The 20,973-nt window shown below is 46.8% G+C and overlaps 1 protein-coding gene across 1 annotated transcript in view; it reads left to right on the top strand.

Moving 5' to 3' along the window:
• Window positions 1-20,973, top strand: part of RECK (reversion inducing cysteine rich protein with kazal motifs) — a 136,219-nt gene that overhangs the window by 97,490 nt on the left and 17,756 nt on the right. Inside the window, exons 18-19 of the mRNA XM_077809194.1 lie at window positions 1,231-1,441; window positions 7,721-7,794. Coding sequence (XP_077665320.1) covers window positions 1,231-1,441; window positions 7,721-7,794 — 285 coding nt within the window. The remainder of the gene's footprint in view (window positions 1-1,230; window positions 1,442-7,720; window positions 7,795-20,973) is intronic.

Below are 20,973 nucleotides of genomic sequence, written 5' to 3'. Positions count from 1 at the left end.
CTAAGGCTACTTAGAAAACAAGCCAGTACACAGCCAATATTCATAACTTCGAATATAAAAATGATAGAGGCATACAAATAGGATTAATAGATTCAGTAGATCATAACCTTTACAGAAATATGTTACATGCATATATAGCATAAAACATATTCTAGCTATGTCATATATACATTCATAAGCATATTTCCATAAAGACTTATGGGGGGCACCGTCACAACAATATCTATTTTTCTGACATCGTTTAATATACATTTAACACGGTTCATTGTACAATTCTTTACAAGGTGCACAAAGATCAAATGTCCATGATGATGTCAGCTACCTCTGACACTGCTGGCAGAGGTATTATTGTCAGGGCTGTAGTCCCTAGCAAGGGAAGATGTTGGGCTTGTCTCTCTTTTTTCCCCCACTTAAGAGGACTCTGAAGATAGAGTGGGGTCACAGCTTATCTGGGAGTACTCTGGGGGGACTTTGAACTCAATTCACTGCTCCCCTTGGTCCAACAATTTGAATTTGTTGGCTTTTCGAGTACATTGTATGGCCTGTCTGTCTCTTACACTTTTCCTGAGTGTTGGTTTGTTTACATTGGTTTTCTTTTGGGGATTTATTGTTAATTGGCACTAGTTCAGTTGGAAAATATATGTATTTATTTTTATGGTTGTTTGTATGTATGCCTAGAAGGTGTGATAGGGACATTTCTACAAACTGTAATAAACAAAACACAAATGAAAACAACAACAACAAAACCAAGCACCAAACAGATATACATATGTTGGGCTGAAATCTGTAATAACAGTAATAAATTTTACTCCTTTGAAATAACCTTGTGTTTATAGTTTTTCTAAACGCTTTATTTTATAAAGTAATTTTAAGAACATTAAAAACACATCCAGAATTTGCTACGCTTCCCCCTTTTTTGTTGTTTTAGTGCTTGTTTCTGACCCTCATTTCCTTTCCCTTAACAGAAGTAAATCTTAGGTGCCTCTTAAACCTACAGTATTTATATTCTTCTGTTGTCTTGTCTGGTAACTTATTCCTTTTGTTTATTGTCAATTGCATAAAATTGCGTGGGCTATCTGCTCTAGATTTCCATTACTGATTTTTGACACACTTTTTACTTGCATGAGCAGTGTATCCCTATCAACTTTAAAACTACTGTAAGGTCATCCTGAAGTCTTATCTCCAGTGTAAATAAACCAAGTGTTTTTTTCTTTACAAACTCTTTTTCAGCCCTTCTGCAAATCAGTGGAACCAGTATGTGGACATAATGGTGAAACCTACAGTAATGTGTGTGCTGCCTATTCTGACCGTGTGGCTGTGGACTACTATGGACATTGTCAAGCTGTAGGAGTTGTTTCAGACTATAGTTTACAAACAGAATGCACCTCTGTTAAATGTCCTCCTCTTTCTGCAACTGGATGCAAACCAGTTGTTGCACCAGGTATGTTTGTTGCTAATGCTTAATCAAGGTATGAGAGTGTCTGAAGGCTACTCATATAAGCAAGTTGGTGTGGATCACAATGATATATTTGAAAAATATATTTTATTCTCTGTGTGTGTGTGAGAGAGAGAGAGACCATTACAAGACTTATTCTGAGGACTTAATTGGGACTTACGTGGTGCATAAGCCTTCTGATAGACCTTTGTGCAGAGAGGATTTCATTAATATTGAGATGTGCCGTCAGAGCGGTCTCTGTTTCACTAGACACACCTGGTGCAGATGAGTGACTTTTCCAGTGTATAGCCAAGAGTGGGGTTTGAATATGAGCTAGCTGGCTGAGACTGAGCTGACATAAGCTATGTTCTGCTTGTGCAGAATCTGTTGCTAGGCTTGCTATGCCCATGGTCTGCATTGGTTTTCATTTGGTTTCTGTGAGAAGTTAGGTGGTGTTTTTAAGATGTAATGTCCTAAATGTTTCGAGTCCTACTTTTTTGAAGGTTGCCTCTTTCTTAATGTGATCCCTTCGCAGTTGTAATCAGCTGAAGAGCTCAAGTTTATAGACCCTGAGTTAAATAGTAGGGGGCTAGTCATAGGGCATTTTCAGTGAATAGTGTTAAACTCTGCAACCTACTGGTCTTATGTATCCCTAATTTGTTATCGTATCGTATGGTAATGTCTTCCTAAATCTGCACGTAACCTGCAGTTATTGCTGGAAGATGTGTGAACTCCCCATTCATTCCAGTGGAGGGCTGATTTTGAAACCTAAAAGATGACTGTTCAAATGTTAACACTCTTAACTATGTTTCACTGCTGACGTTTGATCTCTTACGTCTTTCATATCTCACATGGAGAATTTAATAGCAAAATAAATAACACATGGGCCACTGTACTGATTGTATTACTCAGTTTCATAATTTATGGATTCAGAATCTCCATTTTTATTTATTTATGGGGAAAGCTACCACTGAATTTCCAGTCTGCTGTGGCAAAAGTCACAATCCAGACAGATCCAGCTTACTGCAGAATGTGCACGTCTGTAATTAGACACACACAAAATGCATATCATGGAATATAAAATCTGTCCTCCTGCATTAGAGTTCAGTTTAGTCAGAATGTGCTTTGTGTTGAACTAGTGCTTCACTTATAATATATAAATATTTAGCTATTGAAAATACAGCAGTTTTCCACAATCTATAATGTGGATACAACACAGCAGTGCCAAACTATATTTAAAGTAGCAACAGCAGAAAACTACATTTTTGGGACAAGAAAGAGAATGTGCTTTATTTCAAAGGTAGAGCAGAGGAATGATAAAACACCTAGTCACAAGGTAAAAATTTCAGCCACCATGCTAAAACCATTTTAGAGATTTGCTGTTTCTTGTGAGATCCAGAGGCTTCCCACAAAATGTCTGACTTGTGTACTAAATTTGGGTGACTTCAACCTGATGTCTGCCGGACATTTTCATTGAATGTTATTTCTTAAAATCATTCCAGTTATTGCATTATCCTTGGGTATGTAAATAACTAGTGTTGGACTCAGTTTGAAGACTGAATCTTCCTTCCCATCCTAGATTTGTCCCCCTCTCCTCCAAAACACAACAGTACCTGACCAAATTTTCCTGCTTTCTCTTCGCTCAGGGCCCTTTTGTTAGACATACCTTTTAAATTAAATCTCTGTATCCCAATGCCAGCTGCTTCTGCAGTCCACTCTTGTCACTGTTTTGATATTGTGAAATGCTCCTGCGTTCAGTGGTGTGTTTTCACCAGGTGTCTCTGGGTAGTACTGCAGAGAAAAAGGCTTCATATTCGTAGCTATCAACACTAGAAAATATTGCGGGGAAGGCAAGGAATTGGGGAAGCTTTCATAGACCTGCTCCTTTTACATTTAGTAATTTATGGGAAGATAATTTACAATGCCAAAGAAGTCCAGGATCCAAAAACTTCATGCATTTCATTCTCATGCTGCCACTGATCGGGAACATGGTCTGTCTGCTTTTAGTATTGCACATGTAGACATATGAATTTGACTTATTTGCTAAGAAGTCAGGTGGGCTCTGGTGAAAGGGTACCCTGGCTATAGTAAACAAGAAGGAAAATATTAAGTAAGGGCTTAATATTTCAAGATTCTAAGAGGAAGCTGAAAATTTAGAGATAATCATTAATGCCAGTATTTTGCAAAGTCAGTGCCTAAAATTAGACTCTCAGGCTTAGTCTACACTAGCAACTTATGTTGGTATAACTGTCACTCAGGGGTGTGGAAAATCCAACCTACCTTCCGGTATAGACAGTGCTACATTGACAGGAGGCTTCTCCCGTTGACATAGCTACCGCCTCTCGGGGTAGCCCTCCCACTGGCATCGGTAGTGTCTTCACTGAAGCACTACAGTGGCGCAGCTGCATCACTGCAGCCTTTTAAGTGTAGACAAGCCTCATGATCCATATTTAGGTATCTAAACAAGTGACCTGCATTTTCAAAGGAGCTGAGCACCCAGCAGCTCCCACTGATTTCAATGGAAAGAGGAGCTGCCAGTTCCTTTCAGCTAACATGACCAAGATGTGTTTGGGCAACAGCATATTCAGATGTGTCATAGACTGATTAGCTGAGTGGTACTGGTGGTTTCTCTTTCTTCCTGCCCAATAGGCAGGCTCATCTTCTCTTACTGCCATCTGTGATGTCTCTCTCGATAGATGTACATGTACTTTAGATATGTGCTAATGCCATTCCTTCTCTGAACTTGGTTGTCTGTTGTTTGTTTGTATTGTGATAGTATAGCTCCCATCAGGGGTCAGGCCCCATTGTGCTACACATTTTACATGCACAATAAATTAATGGATAGTTGTGTGTGACAGGAGGGTATATTCTACATAAATTTCAGCAGTGGTTATTGTGATGGGTTCGGTCACAGAGACCCCCTTGGGACTGTCACCTGAGGTGCTGAGACTACCTCTGAGCCCGTTTTCTCTGACAGTTTGGGCCTCCAGAGCCCTGCCTTGTTAAGCCAGACACGCAAGCCTGCTGCAGCGCAGACCCAGGGTCTGAACCACACCCCCAAAGCTACAGACTTAACTGAAAACAGCTTAAGAAATGCTCCCGTCTCCAGCACGCAGACACCCAGCTCCCAATGGGATCCAAACCCCAATTAAATCCATTTTACCCTGTATAAAGCTTATGAGGGCAAACTCATAAATTGTTTGCCCTCTATAACACTGATAAAGAGATATGCACAGCTGTTTGCTCCCCCAGGTATTTATTACTTACTCTGGATTAATTAATAAGCAAAAGTGATTTAAGTGGTTTCAAGTAACAGACAGAACAAAGTAAGTTACTAAGTAAAATAAGTCAAAATACGCAAGGCTAACTTAATACACTAAGGATCTAGTTACAATACTAACTTCTCACCTAGATTTTTATCTCGGGTACAATTCCTTTCAGACCAACGTTGTAGTTTATGGCCTGGGTCCAGCAATCACTCAGACCCCCGTAGTTACAGTCCTTTGTTCCAGTTTTTTTCAGGCATCTCTTTGGGGTGGAGAGGCCATCTCTTGAGCCAGCTGAGGACAAAATGGAGAGGCTTCCATGGCCTTTTATATTCTCTCTTGTGGGCAGAAACCCCTTTGTTCTTCTATGCAAAATCACAGAAACAAGATGGAGTTTGTAGCCACCTGGGCAAGTCACGTGTCCATGAATGATTCAGCTTTTTGCAGGCTGACGCCATTGTTTACATGTTAGTTTGAATGTTCCCAAGAAAGCTCAGATGTAGATTGGCATCTCCTAAAGTCCATTGTTAGTTAAGTACTCCCAGTTACTTAAATAGCCCCTTCACAATATACTGGCCAAACCTCCGTTTTGTTTTTCCTACAGCAAAAACTTCAAATACAAGCATAAAGCCAACTCTAATAACTTCAGATATAAAAATGATACATGCATACAGATAGGAGGAATATAGTCAGTAGACCATAACCTTTGCAAAGATATGTCACATGGCATATCTAGCATAAAGCATATTCCAGTTAATTTACACTTATAAGCATATTTTCATAAACATATAGAGTTCAATGTCACAGTTATATAATAGGGTTCTTACTATCCTTTCAGGCAGGTTTGTAGTCAAGCAAATTAAAATGTTTGTGTCTCGTGTGTGTGTGTGTGTGTGTGTTGTACATATAAAATTTAACAGTGAATGTAGAATATGGCTACATAGTAGATATCAACGTTTATTGTCTTGCATGGAGAGCTTCAGCAGAAGGAACCATCTGAAAGATATGAGTATTCTCCTTTAACTGCCAAACAACTTTCTAGAGATTTTGGTGTGTGATACATATTTGTCCTCATTTGTTGCCAAAGAGTCTTGGAAATAACTCTTATGTCCAAGGATAATGTATGTTTCATTTTCAATAATAAAAGTATTGCTAAATATTTTGCTTATGGAAATTTGTGTGGAACTGTCATAAGTTGTACCCTAGAAATCTGAGCTTTAGCAAACCGTCCCCTCTAAGAGTTACTTTAGGAAAGCTCACATACTCAACTATTCTTCTCTAGCAAGATTTGTGATGAAAAGCAAGCCTACCAACTGTTAACAGTCACACTAGGTTGCTACCAGCCTTTTCACACAAGTGCAGGATCTAACAGATCACACATGTTTTCATGCTACAGAAACCAAATAATTTAAATATGCAGAAGTAAAACGTTCTCAAAGTGTATGGATTGTAAGGAAGGATGGTCCAATGGTTAGAGTGCTAGCCTGGGATTCTAGAGACCCAGATTCAGATCCCCACTCTGCCGGACTTCTTATGTGACATTGGGCAAGTCACTTAGGGCAAAGTATTTAAAGCTATTTAGGTGTAGATGCCTTAATTCCTTTAAAAATCTTGCCCTAGCCTCTTGGCATGTCTGGGCTTTTGAGCTGGGGGTGATTCCCAGCTCCAGGAGACATGTGTACTAGCTTTCATTGAACGTGTCAGCTAAAAATAGACAGTAGGCGCAACAGTGCAAGCGGTAGGAGGGGCTAGCCACCCTGATTACATGCCCACTGGAGATGCTAGGTGCATACACCGGGTGGCTAGCCCCTCCCACCGCTTGCGCTGCTGTAGCAACATTCTGTTTTTGGTGTGCTAGCTCGATGAGAGTTTGCATGTGAGTATGTCTCTGAGTTTCAGAATCACCCCCACAACTCAAACTGTAGACATACCCTCTTGGTGCCTCAGTTCCCCATCTGTAAGCTGGGGATAATAGGATAAGTACGATCTCACAGGGGTTTTATGAGGATAAATGCATGTAAGATTGTGTGAAGTGCTCAGGTGTTTATGTAGTTGAGACTATTTAAATACCTAAGCTAAATATATTGTGATTTTTTTTTTCTGAGTGGGACAGAGCCAGAAGTGGGGAAGAGGCTTTGACTTTTATCTAAAGACTGTCTTTAGTCACCCATCTGACTCTTGAATTCTTCTTTGGAGTGTTCAGTGGTAATGGGGCAATTGGGTGGGCTGCAGAGGTGGTGCGGAGGACTGGATGAAGAAAGCTCATTCAGGGAATGAAGTAACAGCAGCTCTGGAAGACAGACACCTGAAGAGGGAGGGGAGAATAGTAGAGTCAGAGGTAGGTGGTAAAACAGGAGCCCCAGGGGAGAGGTGGCTAACAAGGAAAGCAAGTATAGGTGAATATAGATAAATAATGGAAATCTTAGAAGAAATCTGCCTGACAAGCTAAGAACCTAAATCCCAACATGCCATAACTGTATAAACAAGTTAAAATTGTGCATTTACCCTGCAGTCTTTTGATTACACTAATGATTTATGCCATCAAGCTCTTTCCACCTGCATCTATAATGGTTACAATAATCTGGTATCTTTCTTGTTGCTCTAGTTCTCCCTCGCCTCCATTCCAGTAGTTATTACAGACTTTGGGGTACTTTCCCATGCTGTGCACATGTAGTGTGTCTTGCCTTGTGACTTAGCATGTACTTGCATATTTTTGTAGCCTCATAGCAATGTGATACCATATTTAAGTGATTAGAAGTTGATCCTATGACTCCACATTGAAATAGCATTTGATGCATGTGGGATTGGATTGTTTTTGAATTGCAGCTGCTAAACATAAAAATTGCACAGAAATTTCATAACCCAACCACTGACTGGAAAGGTCTGTTTTCATAAAGGAAACTTTGGGTTTGGGAGTTTTGTTACTGTGTATCATTTACCATTTAATTTTGACCTTCACTTGCTTTGAAAGATCTGATTAAAATCCTGAAGTGCACCTGCTTTTGTTTCTGTCATGTAGGAGCCTGCTGCCCACTGTGTGCAGGAATGCTGAGAGTCTTATATGATAAAGACAAGCTGGACACTTTTGCCAAGGTAAAGAACTGTAGCCATTTCCCATGTAAAATGGCTGAAAATTTTGAAGGGCAGTTTGTGACAGCCGGTGTTTTAAAAAATTGGGAGTATTAACCTCCAAAAATGCCAAATTATTGTGTAATAAACCAGAAAGTTTAAAATACTCTATAATGGTTCCTTTTCATCATCTTTATAATTTTACAGTCTGTTTTAGTCATTGGTATTAAGGTGTAAGAATTGAATTGTAATAGAGAACAAAATAGAGAAGGTTCAAATAAATACTATCATGTGCTCCATACAATATTACAATAGTTTTGTGATATAAGATTGCAGCAGCTTAAATAATTTAAATTGGGGAAGAAAAATACCTATATCCGTTCTGTACCAGTGATGGGATTGTTCCTTTATAGCTTTCAGAATTTGATGTAGTGTTACTTAATATTTTCCTACTACTGCCCTGGGAAGAACTATTCTATTCTGTTAATATATTTCTCTGTAAGTACCTTTACTCTTATTTTCCTCTGCTGAATTTAACCTCTTTCCTCCTGATACACCTCCTGAAAAATATTCTCTAACTTTGATGGTTTACACTCTTCTGATACTTTAAAAATGTGATAATTATCTAAGTCATTGTTTAGCCAAACTATTTCTGGTTAACTCTTTTTAACTTCCACATAAGACAGACTTCCTTCCCCTCCCTGTGTTCCTTTCTCTAAACCTCCAGTTTGGTAATAATTTTTTCTGCTGTTGAGTGTCCAGAACATTTGAGATGTTGCCTCCCTAATGCAGTGTATAGAGAAGCTACATTCCCTACTGGCCTATGGTGTGATGCCATAAATAACATTTGGTACCATATCACATTGCTATATCTTGTGATAATGATATCTGGTATGAAAAAAGGGAACTTTTTTTTTCCTTATCAACTTGGTGTTTCTCATTTTCAAAAAAGACAACCAACAGATAAAACAGAATAACTCCCCAACAATAACTGAAACATGATATCAATATTTAGACAATTATGTGGAAGCTATGCTAATTATTTACAAGCGTGCAATTTCTTCTTGTGATGAGTGTTCATATCCAGGATACAGTTTCTCAATACTTTTCCAAAGTGTCTGCAGGATGCAAACAACCTCTTCTAAACAGTTTGCTTCTATGTGTTATACTCTCTGAGTTAAAGAAGAATAATTACAAAATGGCTTAATGAAAGTGTCAAATAATGTAAATTCCAAATTTGACCCTGTAATGCTGCTCACTTGGGGTCTGGTTGGGAAGTATGGCCTAGTGGTCATGGCCACAACCCGGGCCTGCCAAGGGGATTGTGGGGAGGGGAGCCCAGGACCTCCTACTCCACTGGGCTCTGACTCAGGGTCCTTCGGGATACCAGTAATCTGGCAACCAAGGCTGCTTAAGGCTGTCCTCCCTGGGCCTCTTCCTCTCATCTCCCCCGTGGGGTCAGCTCAGTCCAAGGCCCTCACCTGGTGGGGAAATCCAAACCAAAAGAAATAAGAGGGAGATACCAATGTCACCGGATACTTCCCTCTCTGGTTGTCTCTGCTCTGGGTCCTCCCTTCCCTCAAGGAGGGCCCCTTTGGGCAGCAGCGTCAGAACCTTTAGCTTTCCCTCTGCTCTGCTGCAGCTGTGGACTGCAGGTCTGCTCACCTCCAGCTCTGCCACCCAAATGAGCTAATTCCCTGCCTTTTAATTCCTCTAGCGGATGGAACATTTGCTGCAGGTGTGGTGGGCGGGGCTGGCTGAGCCCAAAATAATCCCTTAACCTCTTGGTGCTCAGTGTGGGTTTTGTACACCACATCACAGACCCTAAAGGGGATCATGAAATACTAGTTCTTCTAGGAATGTCCCTGTGGGTGCTCCACTTTTGGGGGGGTTTGAGCGCCCCTGAGCTTCTAGTCTGAGATTTAAGGTAGCAGTGCCCTGGTTGGCCACGCACCCGCTGATGTCAGCTCCTGCTGCTCTGAATGGGTATCGCATGTGCATAGCCAGCCATCCCTCAGTTCGTTCTTTGCCGCTTTCTTTGGCTTTGGTCAGAACAACAGCAGAGCCTCAGAATAATCTTCATCAGAATACGTTTTCCTTTCCTTTTTGCCCAAAATTACCCCTTCCCGTTCCCTGCAGGGTTCTTGTCTCTTCCCTTTCTGTTTAAAAACAAACAAACAAACCAGAGACACTCTTCAAACAGCTATGCCTGGCTCCCCAGGCTTTAAACGTTGCCTCACCTGTAGACTGTCAATACCAGTCTCTGACGGTCACTCCTAGTGACCATGCTGCCTGGGGGAGACTCACGTTATGCAGAAGTGCCACCACCGCAAAAAGCTAATGGCAAGGACCAGAAACTCTTGGGAACTCCAGCTCAAACTGATGCTTAAGGAGAAATCCCTGCATCCTGCCTCTGACCCTGAGCAGGGGACCCCTCCCCACCAGCTCACTGACTCACCAACTGCCCTGTCAGACATGGGGTCCTCCTCTAAGACGAGCACAAAGGATCCAGCCCCCATGAAAACAGAGAAGCGGTCTCACTCCTCTCCCCAGGGAGAATCGCCATGCAAAAAGCGATCTCCGACCACTAAATCCACCCCAGTACCATCGGCACGTAGAGCCTCGGACCACATGGCACCGGGTTCGTCCAGTGCAGAGGCAACCCGAGGCGCGAAAGACCCGGTGCGGTTTAGCTCTCAGACAGGCAGCCACTCATACAGGCAAAACTAAGCCTGTTCTTCGAGTACTTGCTCATATCGATTCCAATTAGGTGTGTGCGTGCCGTGTGCACAGCCATTGGAGAATTTTTACCCTAGCAACACCTGGTGGGTCGGCTGTGGAGCCCCCTAGAGTGGCTCCTTGATGGCGCTGGATATATGCCCCAGCCAACCCAGCGCCCCCTCAGTTCCTTCTTACCGCCAGTGACGGTCGTTGGAACTTTGGAACTCGGCTTTGCTGCTCTCCACTCTCCCTACCATTTTTCCTACACAGTTTGTCAATAGTTTAATAGTTATAGTTGTAGTTATAGTTATTTGTATTAGTGGGGTTGGAAGGGGTTTCCCTGCTCCCCATCTTTTGCTTGGGCTCATGCCCAAGGCTCTGGGCTTTAAGCCCTGCCGTTCCTGCTCTAAGCCCATATCAAGGGGCGACCCCCATGACTCTTGCCTGAAGTGTCTGGGGGAGTCTTATCAAGCAGACAAGTGCAGGATCTGCAGAGGGTTTCGTCCCTGGACTAAGAAGGAGTGGGACTGTCGCTTAAGAAAGCTCCTCATGGAGGCAGGTCTTAGTCCTCAGCCTGCAGCGGTGTGCCAAGACCCAGCATCGAGCACTTTGGTGCGCAGCTCCCCAGCGACAGAGGTAGGAACGACACTGTGATCAGACTCTGGTAGACACCCATGGCACCGACATTCCCTGGCACAGCAACAGACTTCATCAGTCCAGCAGTGCTCCCACTCGCCTGGCCAGAAGTGGCACCGCAAACCGGAAAAGGCTGGCCCACCTCAGCAGGCGCCACCCTCCCTGGATCCGCCCACAGAGCCGCATCCTACAGGGGAGTGCCCAGGTGTACAAGTGGCAGCTTTGGCACCGCAGACTCCGGCACCAAGAACGGATCCGTTGAGTCCAGTGCAACTGGACTCCCCTACTCGCAGCGTGGTTGAGGTCCAGTTGCAGTCTACTCCAGATACCTTTGCAGCTGCAAGGGATCTGATTGCCATGACAGGCACTGGCACCTGTTCATGTGGCACCATCCCGGGGCAAGCCGGCTCTTATTCACTCGCTGGCACTGTTGGTCGAGCCGCAGCACCGATCCCGTTCTTGGCACCATTCCTGCTCCCAACACTGCTTGCAGTCCCGGCATGGCTCTCCATCACGGCGCTGGTCGTACTCGTGGCACCACTCTGACTCCCGGTGTTGTTCTCAATGCCGCTCCGTATGCCAGTCGCCGTCCAGGAGTAGATCCCGATCCAGACACTGCTCCTGATGCATCATCGTCGCGGCCTACGTCCAGATCCAGGCACCGGTGTAGATCCCAGCACCACTCCCCAGCGTCACGGTACCGCTCTCCACCATTGCGACATCTATCTCCAGCTTCGTGGTACTGCTCTCCATCGTCTCGTTGATGTGACTCGGCGCAGACCCACTCGGCACCACCGTGGCCATCGTGTTTTGCCTCTCGTTCATCAGAGTCGGAGGCAGGGTCGCGTTTCTCAGACCACCGCCACTTGGATCACGGCTGCCTGGACTTGGGCTGGACGTTGGCAGGCACAGGAGCAAGGTCCCACTCAGTGGCCCTTTTGGATGCCCTGGGCATACCAGCAGGTCCAGGGTGCTCCGTCTGGGCTTCTCGTTCAGCCCCATCCAAGCTGCGAGTGCCAGAGGCCACCTCCAGCCATCCTACTCCTGGAGGCATGGAGACTGTGGTGTCATCCTTCCCACCTCCAGGCCCTCCTCCAACTTCAGTTCCTGGTCCGGAAACCGAAGTCACGGGCTCAGGGCAACAGGGCCCAGCTCAGCAAGAGGCTCCAGATGATCCTCTGCCTCCCTTGGCCTCCTCCTCATCCTCACCCGACGAGGCGGTGGTGGGAACTGCTATATCGGGTCCCCCTCCAATAGATCTCCATGCCCACCAGGACCTTTTACGCAGAGTGGCGTGGAATATGAGCCTGCAAGCACAGGAGGTTATAGAGGTGGAGGACCCTGTGGTTGACATTTTGTCCACAGATGCTCCATTTAGGGTGGCCCTACCACTCATCTGGACAATTCAGACCACGGCCAGAACAATCTGGCAAATGCCCACGTTCATTCCCCCAACTGCTAAAGGGGTGGAGCGGAAGTATTTCGTCCCCTCCAAGGGATATGACTGTCTCTACACTCATCCACAGCCCTGTTCACTGGTGGTGGCCTCAGTGAACGAGAAGGAGCGGCATGGTCAGCAAGCCCCGGCGCCCAAGTCAAAAGAGGCCAAGTACCTCAATCTGTCTGGGCGCAAAGTCTATTCCTCGGTGGGACTTCAGCTCCAGATCGTGAACCAGCAGGCGCTCCTGAGCAGATACAATTTTAACTTTTGGAACTCCATGATAAAGTTCAAGGAGCTGGTACCTCCAGAGTCCAGAGAAGAGTTTGGGGCCCTGGTGGAAGAGGGCAAAACGGTGGCGTGGACCTCATTGCAGGCCTCCTTGGACACTGCGGACTCTGCCGCTCGGACCCTCTCTTCAGGCATCACAATGAGGTGTATCTCTTGGCTTCAAGCTTCCGGCTTACCACCGGAGCTTCAGCAAACATTGCAGGATCTCCCCTTTGATGGAGAGAGCCTGTTTTCGGACAAGACTGACTCAAGGCTTCAGAACCTCAAAGACTCAAGGGCCATATTGAGGTCACTGGGCATGCACACACCAGCTACTCAGCAGAAGCCCTTTAAACCTCAGCCTCAACGCTCCTATCCCCCTCCTTGGCCGAGGCAGGATTTTTATAGGCGACGGGGGCGTAATGGCAGGAGGAAGTCCTCCAACCACCAATCCGGGCAGGGCCAGGGCCCTTCCAAGCCCTCGGCAGGTTCTAAACAAAACTTTTGAAGGGATGCGTGAGGATGATGTACCGGACCTCGTTCAGGATCCTACCCCACCCTTCTTGAATCGTTTATCCCGTTTCCACAGTGCTTGGTCCCTCATAACCACGGACCATTGGGTTCTTTGCACGGTGGAAAGGGCATACTCTCTCCAATTTTCTTTCTCCGCACCCTCCCACCCTCCCTCCTTGTCCCTCTTCAGGAACCCCTCTCACGAGCAACTCCTCATTCAGGAGGTTCAGATGCTTCTCGCCATGGGGGTGATCGTGGAGGGTCCAAGGGAGCTAAGGGGCAGGGGGTTTTACTCCCCTTACTTCCTAACTCCCAAGGCAAAGGGCGGATTTCGGCCTATCCTGGACCTGCGCGGACTCAACAAATTCATGGTAAAGTTGAAGTTCCACATGCTCTCCTTGGGCACCATTATACCTTCCCTGGATCCTGGAGATTGGTACGCTGCCCTCGACATGAAGGACGCATATTTCCACATAGCGATCCATCCAGTGCACAGATGCTTCCTCCGCTTTATGATCAACCGCAAACACTATCGGTTCACGGTCCTTCTGTTCAGTCTCTCTACGGCCCCCCAGGTGTTCACCAAACGTATGGCAGTCGTGGCAGCCTTCCTTTGTCGACGACGGATACAGGTATACCTATATCTCGACAACTGGCTCATCCGAGGTCGCACCAAAGAACAGGTACAGTCCCACCTTCAATTGGTCACGGACACGTGTTGTCGATTAGGCCTCCTTTTCAACGTGGCGAAGTCTATGCTAGAACTGACCCAGAGAATAGAATTCATCGGGGCAGTCCTGGACTCTCTGCATGCTCGAGCCCTTCTGCTGGACACTCGTTTCCAAGGTTTGGCAAGCCTCACCCGGAGCCTTCAAAGCTTCCCAACCTCGACGGCAAGAACGTGCTTGAGTCTTCTAGGACACTTGGCTTCCTGCACATATGTGACCAGGCATGCCAGACTATGGCTCTGCCCACTTCAAGCCTGGCTGGCATCAATCTATTGTCCAGGTCGAGACAGCCTGAACCTGGTGGTCACCATCCCAGAGAGAGAGTCCTGGCCTCTCTCCACTGGTGGCTAGACCCCAGGGCCGTATGCGAAGGAGTCCCCTTCCACACCTGTCAGCCCTGGGATGGGGCACCCATTTCGGGGACATCCAGAGGTAGGGTCTATGGGCCCCATCTGAGCTCTCTCTCCATATCAACGTACAGGAGCTAATGGCAGTACGTCTGGCTTGTCAAGCCTTTCAGGAGCGGTTGCATGGTCGGGGTGTGGCAGTCCTCACAGACAACACCATGGCCATGTTCTACATCAGCAAGCAAGGGGGGGCTCGTTCCTCCCCCCTCTCTCAGGAGGCCATTCAATGGTGGGAGTTCTGCATAGCCCACTCCATTCACCTGGTGGCGTCTTTTCTTTCAGGGGTCCAGAACATGTTGGCAGAACACCTCAGCAGGTCCTTCCACTCCCACGAGTGGTCCCTCCATCTGGATGTCATCCACTCCATCTTCCTAAAGTGGGGGTTTCCCCAGGTCGACCTGTTTGCCTCACGCAGCAATCAGAAATGCCTGGCATTTTGCTCCCTCCTAGATCACTCCCCGGGCTCTCTCACAGATGCCTTTCTACTCCCATGGACAAGCCGATTGTTTTACGCCTTCCCGCCATTTCCCCTTGTACACAAGGTCCTGCTCAAAGTGCGCAGGGACAGGACATGGCTGATTCTGGTCACCCTGGCATGGCCCAGGCAACATTGGTACACCACGCTCCTGGAGATCTCCATGGACGCCCCAGTGCTGCTGCCCCTTTTTCCAGACCTGATCACTCAGGATCACGGATGTCTCTGTCACCCCGACCTACAATTGCTCCACCTCACAGCATGGATGCTGCATGACTGAGCCATTCAGAACTCCTCTGTTCTCATTTGGTGCAGCAGGTTCTGTTGGGTAGCAAGAAACCTTCCACTTGGGCCACATATATGGCTGAGTGGAAGCGATTCTCATGCTGATGCACTCACCGAGGCACGCCCCCACTCCAAGCGTCAGTCCAAAATGAGTGGCACGATCTCCTGGGTCTGAAACAGCAGGGCCTGGCTATATCATCCATCAGAGTTCACCTGGCGGCCATCTCAGCTTTCCACCCGGGAGTAAATGGCCCATCTGTCTTCGCCAACCCCATGGTCGGTAGGTTCCTTAAGAGACAGGACCATGTCTACCCGCAGGTATGGCAGCCAGTCCCCACGTGGGACCTTAACCTGGTCCTCTCCAGGCTTATGGGGCCCCCGTTCAAGCCGTTGGCCACCTGTTCCCTCCTATACCTCTCTTGGAAAATGGCTTTCCTCATTGCTATCACGTCGGCGAGGCGTGTCTCCGAACTCAGGGTTCTTATCTTGGAATCACCCTACATGATCTTCCATAAGGATAAGGTGCAGCTGCGACCTCACCCTGCCTTTCTTCCCAAGGTGGTATCGACCTTCCATATCAACGAGGACATTTTCCTCCCAGTTTTTTATCCAAAACTGCATGCCAGTCGTCAGGAGCAGCGGCTACACTTCCTCGATGTTCGTAGTGCCCTTGCCTTCTACATTGAGTGTACAAAGCTGTTCAGGAAAACGACCCAGCTCTTCGTCATGATGGCGGACCGGATAAAGGGCCTCCCAGTCTCGTCTCAGCATATCTCTTCTTGGATCATGTCCGGTATCTGTGCTTGCTATGATCTGGCCAGTGATCTGACCCTGCCCCTCACCGCTCACTCCACAAGGGCTCAGGCCTCGTTGGTGGCTTTCCTGGCCCAGATGCCAATCCAGGAGGTCTGCAGAGCCACTACTTGGTCTTCAGTACATACTTTTGCTTCACACTATGCCATCATCCGACAAGCCAGAGACGATGTGGCGTTTGGTAGAGCGGTCCTACAATCCACGGTACTTCACTCTGACCCCACCACCTAGGGTAAGGCTTGGGAGTCACCTAATTGGAATCTATATGAGCAAGCACTCGAAGAGGAAAAGATGGTTACTCACCTTTGTAACTTGTTCTTCGAGATGTGTTGCTCATATCCATTCCAAACCCACCCTCCTTCCCATCTGTTGGAGTGGCCGGCAAGAAGGAACTGAGGGGGCACTGGGTCGGCTGGGGCATATATCCAGCACCATGAAGGCGCCACTCCAGGGGGCTCCACCGCCGACCCACTGGGTGTTGCTAGGGTAAAAATTCTCCGACGGCCATGCACGTAGCACACGCACACCTAATTGGAATGGATATGAGCAACACATCTCGAAGAACAACAGTTACAAAGGCGAGTAACTGTCTTTTCCCTCAGAGCCTGGAGAGCTGAAGCCCTCAGCACAGAGCAGTGCTGTGGCGCCACCTCCGGTCAGCCCTCTAACCAATCTAGGTCCAGAACACCAAGATCAGCCAGATCTACTTCACTGGTTGCCTCAGCTTCTCCTGAAGTTGCCGGGGAGGAGCAAGAGGGCAATGAGGACTTAATAGAGCGTGACATCCAACCTCCTACCAATATTTCTTCATCGTCCCCGGAGGATACAATCATGCCTCCCCCTACACCGGCGGACGACTGTAAATCTTTCCAAGATCTGTTCAAGCATCTGTTGATTCCCTAGCCATCTGCTTAGAAGAGCTTCCAGAGACACAGCATAAGCTCACAGACATTCTCCATGCCTCTTCTACGGCCAAGATTGCATTGCCTATTACTTCTGCCATTATGGACCCAGCAAAAATGGTTTGGCAGACACCGGCCACAGCCCCACCCTCTTGTAAACATTCAGACAAGAAGTATTACGTGCCAGCTGAAGGGGCTGAGTTCCTCTTCGCTCACCCTAGCCCAAACTCACTGGTTGTGGAAGCCGTTAATCAAAGGGGAAAACAACACCTGTCTCGTACCACCCCTTATGATAAAGACTGGAAATGCCTTCACCTGTTTGGTAGAAAGGCCTATTCCTCAGTGACTCTTCAGTTACGCATCGCTAACTACTCCACGCTATTAGCCAAATCCACTCACAACAATTTTGCACAGATGTCTGTTTATTGAGCATCTTCCAACAGACAAAAAAGAACAATACAAAGCGAGCATCTCAGAAGGTCCCCTGATTGCCAGGACAGCCTTGCAGGCATCACTGGATTCTGCAGACACGGTGGCTCGCTCCATCACCATGTCAGTAGTCATGTGGAGGGCCTCTTGGCTCCACCTTTCTGGCTTCCCCAAGGAAATCCAGGCGACAATCGAGGACTTACCTTTTGAGGGATAGAAACTCTTTGCGGACACCACGGATGCAGCCTTGCATCCACTCAAGGACTCCCGTGCCATGCTGAAAACCTTGGGAATTCATGTACCTGATAACAAAAAGAAACGGCACATTTTACACCCAGCGCTTCCATACTGCTCTGTATACCCAGCCGCAGAGATAGTACTATCAACGTCGCAAACAACATCAGCCAAGATGACTACAGACACCGGGGCAATGCCCCACGTCCCAACCATCTAATTCTAGACAGGCATTTTGAAGTGTTGGTCGAGGGCATGAGAGCCCATCAAATTCCATTGCCACAACCATCTCCCGATTCCAGTCCATTTGGAGACTGCCTAACACCTTTCTATCCGGTCTGGGCAACCATTACATCGGACAAATGGGTTCTGGAAATTATACGCAAGGGCTATGCCATCCCCTTCACCTCTATTCCATCAACCCACCCCCCTTCCCCGTCCCTCTTCAGGGACCCTTCTCACAAGCACCTACTACAGCAGGAAATAAATCACCTCCCACAACTCAGTGCCGTAGTACCTGTACCTCCCAAACATAGGAGGACCGGGTTTTATTCACGCTATTTCCTCACCTAAAAGAAAATGGGTGGCTGGAGGCCCATATTGGACTTGCACAAGCGAAACAAGTTTATCAGAACTCAGTATTTCAAGATGGTTACTCTTGCAACCATAATCCTGGCATTGGAGAAGGGAGATTGACTCTTGACCCTCAACCTCCAGGATGCTTATTTCCATGTTACCATACATCCTGCACATAGAAGGTTCCTTTGTTTCACAGTAGGCAACCTGCATTTCCAGTACAAAGAGCTCCCATTTGGACTTTTCACAGCCCCGTGAGTGTTTTCCAAAATCCTCGCTGTGGTCACAGCCCATCTTCGCAGATAGGGAATAATTATATTCCCCTACCTGGATGATCGCCTGTTGAAAGCTTCTACATACCAATGGGCGGTGGACGCTTTGTTGCTCACTGCAACTCTGCTCAGAAGACTAGGCCTACAGATCAATGCCCTAAAATCCACCCTAATTCTGACCCAACAGTTGGAATCCAGAGGTGCCCACCTGGACTGCACCACGGCATTGGCAAGTCTACCCCAACAACGCTTCTTGACATTAATGAACCTCACAGCAACCATACAAAACAGCCCACAGACATCCGCCAGGTTATGCCTCCAACTTCTAGGACACGTCAGCAACCACGTTTGTTGTAAAACATGCACGACTTCATATGAAGCACCTTCAGGCATGGCTCCATACAGTATACATTCCTCACAGACATTCCATTCACAAGCAACTGACCATGCCCACCACGATAAAGAACTTGTTATCCTGGTGGACAAACCATTCTAACTTCTGCACAGGGTGTCCCGTTCCAACGACACACCCCATTAGTAACGATAACTACAGATGTGTCTCTCCTGGGCTGGGGGGCACACCTGTCCAAACATACCATCCAGGGCAGATAGCCCTCCATGGAGTCCATGCTCCATATAAATCTGTTGGAGCTCCAGGTGGTCCGCAATGCATGCCACCATTTTCTGCCCCTCATTCACAACAAGACATTGCAGATCCTTACAGACAATTTGGCCACCATGTTTTATATCAATCACCAAGGTGGGGCATGATCTTACCTGCTCTGCACAGAGGCAGTTCACCTTTGGGAGTGGTGCATCTCCCACAACATAGACCTCAAAGCAGCCTACTTACCAGGAAGCCAAAACAGCACAGTGGCCGAGCTAAGCAGAAACTTCTCCCGAACACACAAATGGGAAATGGGCCCAGAAATCCTCACCACTGTTTTCCAAAACTGGGGTTTCCTCACAATAGACCTTTTTGCAACACCTCACAATACCAAGTGCCCTCAGTACTGATCCCAGGCAGGACTTGGGGAAAACTCCTTCGGGGATGCCTTCCTCATGAAATGGGAAGCGCCTCTAATGTACGCTTTTCCCCTGATTCCTCTGATATCTCGTGTCCTTTATATGATAAAACAGGACAGATCCCGAGTAATCCTGATCACACCAATGTGGCCCAGACAAACCTGGTTTCCCTATCTCAACCAGATCACTGAACATCACTGTGGCCCCTTCCACTCGTACCTCCCCTACTCACTCCAGACTCAAGTCGTCTCCATCACCCAAACATCCCAATCCTCCATCTCAAGGCATGGCTAATTTGTGGCTGACACCTCTGGAGGCAGGCTGTTCTAGAGAGGTCCGGGATATTTTGATGAACAGCAGACGATTTGCCACACGAAAAACATATACTCAAAAGTGGCTTCATTTCTCCATATGGTGCAGAGACAAACAACTCTCCCCTCGAATGGCTCCATTACTCACAATACTTGAATATATGCTGATCCTAAAAAAATCGGGTCTTTCTATCAGTTCACTCCAGGTACAGTTATCTGCAATCACAGCTTTCCATTCCAAAGTAGATGGCCTCACTATATTCACACATGCTCTCACTAAACACTTCCTCAAGGGTATACTGAATACTTACCCTACAGTCAGAGACCCTGCCCCTATGTGGGACCTTAACTTAGTCCTCCGTACCCTCATGGGCAAACCTTTTGAACGTCTGGCTACCTGCTCCTATTACACTTGTCCATGAAAGTTGCCTTCCTAGTCACAATTAAGTCGGCATGACGGGTTGGAGAGCTTGGTGCCCTGATGGTAACTTCACCTTACACCGTATTCCTCAAGGACAAGGTAATCCTTTGCCCACATCTGAAATTCATACCTAATATGGCCTCATCCTTCCATCTCAACCAGCTCATCTACTTACCTGTATTCTTCCCGAAGCTGCACGCTGACAGCAGGGAAACATCTCTTCACACATTGGACGTTCGTAGAGCACTTGTTTTCTATATAGATAGAAGAAAGACATTCAGGAAATCTACCAAACTGTTCATTTCCACAGCGGAACGATCTCAAGGACTAACCATTTCCAAACAGCGACTTTCAAAATGGACATCAGAGTGCATCCGATTATGCTACCATGAACACGACCTAGAACCCCTCTCTGGTCTTCACACACACTCCACCAGGGCTATATCCACATCAATAGCCTTTCTTAAAGATACACCCATCATTGATATATGGAAAGCAGCTGCCTGGGCATCAGCCCACACCTTCACCAGACATTACGCCATAGAGAAGCAATCAGTTGCTGATGCTCATTTCAGAAAATCAGTGTTATCCACCACTCAGTAAACATCTTCAAAGCCCCACCTTCCACTGAAGGGTACTGCTCCATAGTCACCTAAAAGTGGAGCACCCACAGGGACATTTCTAGAAGAAGGAGGAGGAGGAGGTTATTCACCTGTGCTAAGGCTCAGTCCTCCCTCCAGTCCTTG

Source organism: Eretmochelys imbricata, chromosome 2 (genome assembly GCF_965152235.1).
Source record: "Eretmochelys imbricata isolate rEreImb1 chromosome 2, rEreImb1.hap1, whole genome shotgun sequence".
NCBI classification, from domain to species: Eukaryota; Metazoa; Chordata; order Testudines; family Cheloniidae; genus Eretmochelys; species Eretmochelys imbricata.
The sequence above is the reverse complement of the archived record's forward strand: the minus strand, read 5'-3'. Positions and strand labels throughout refer to the sequence as shown.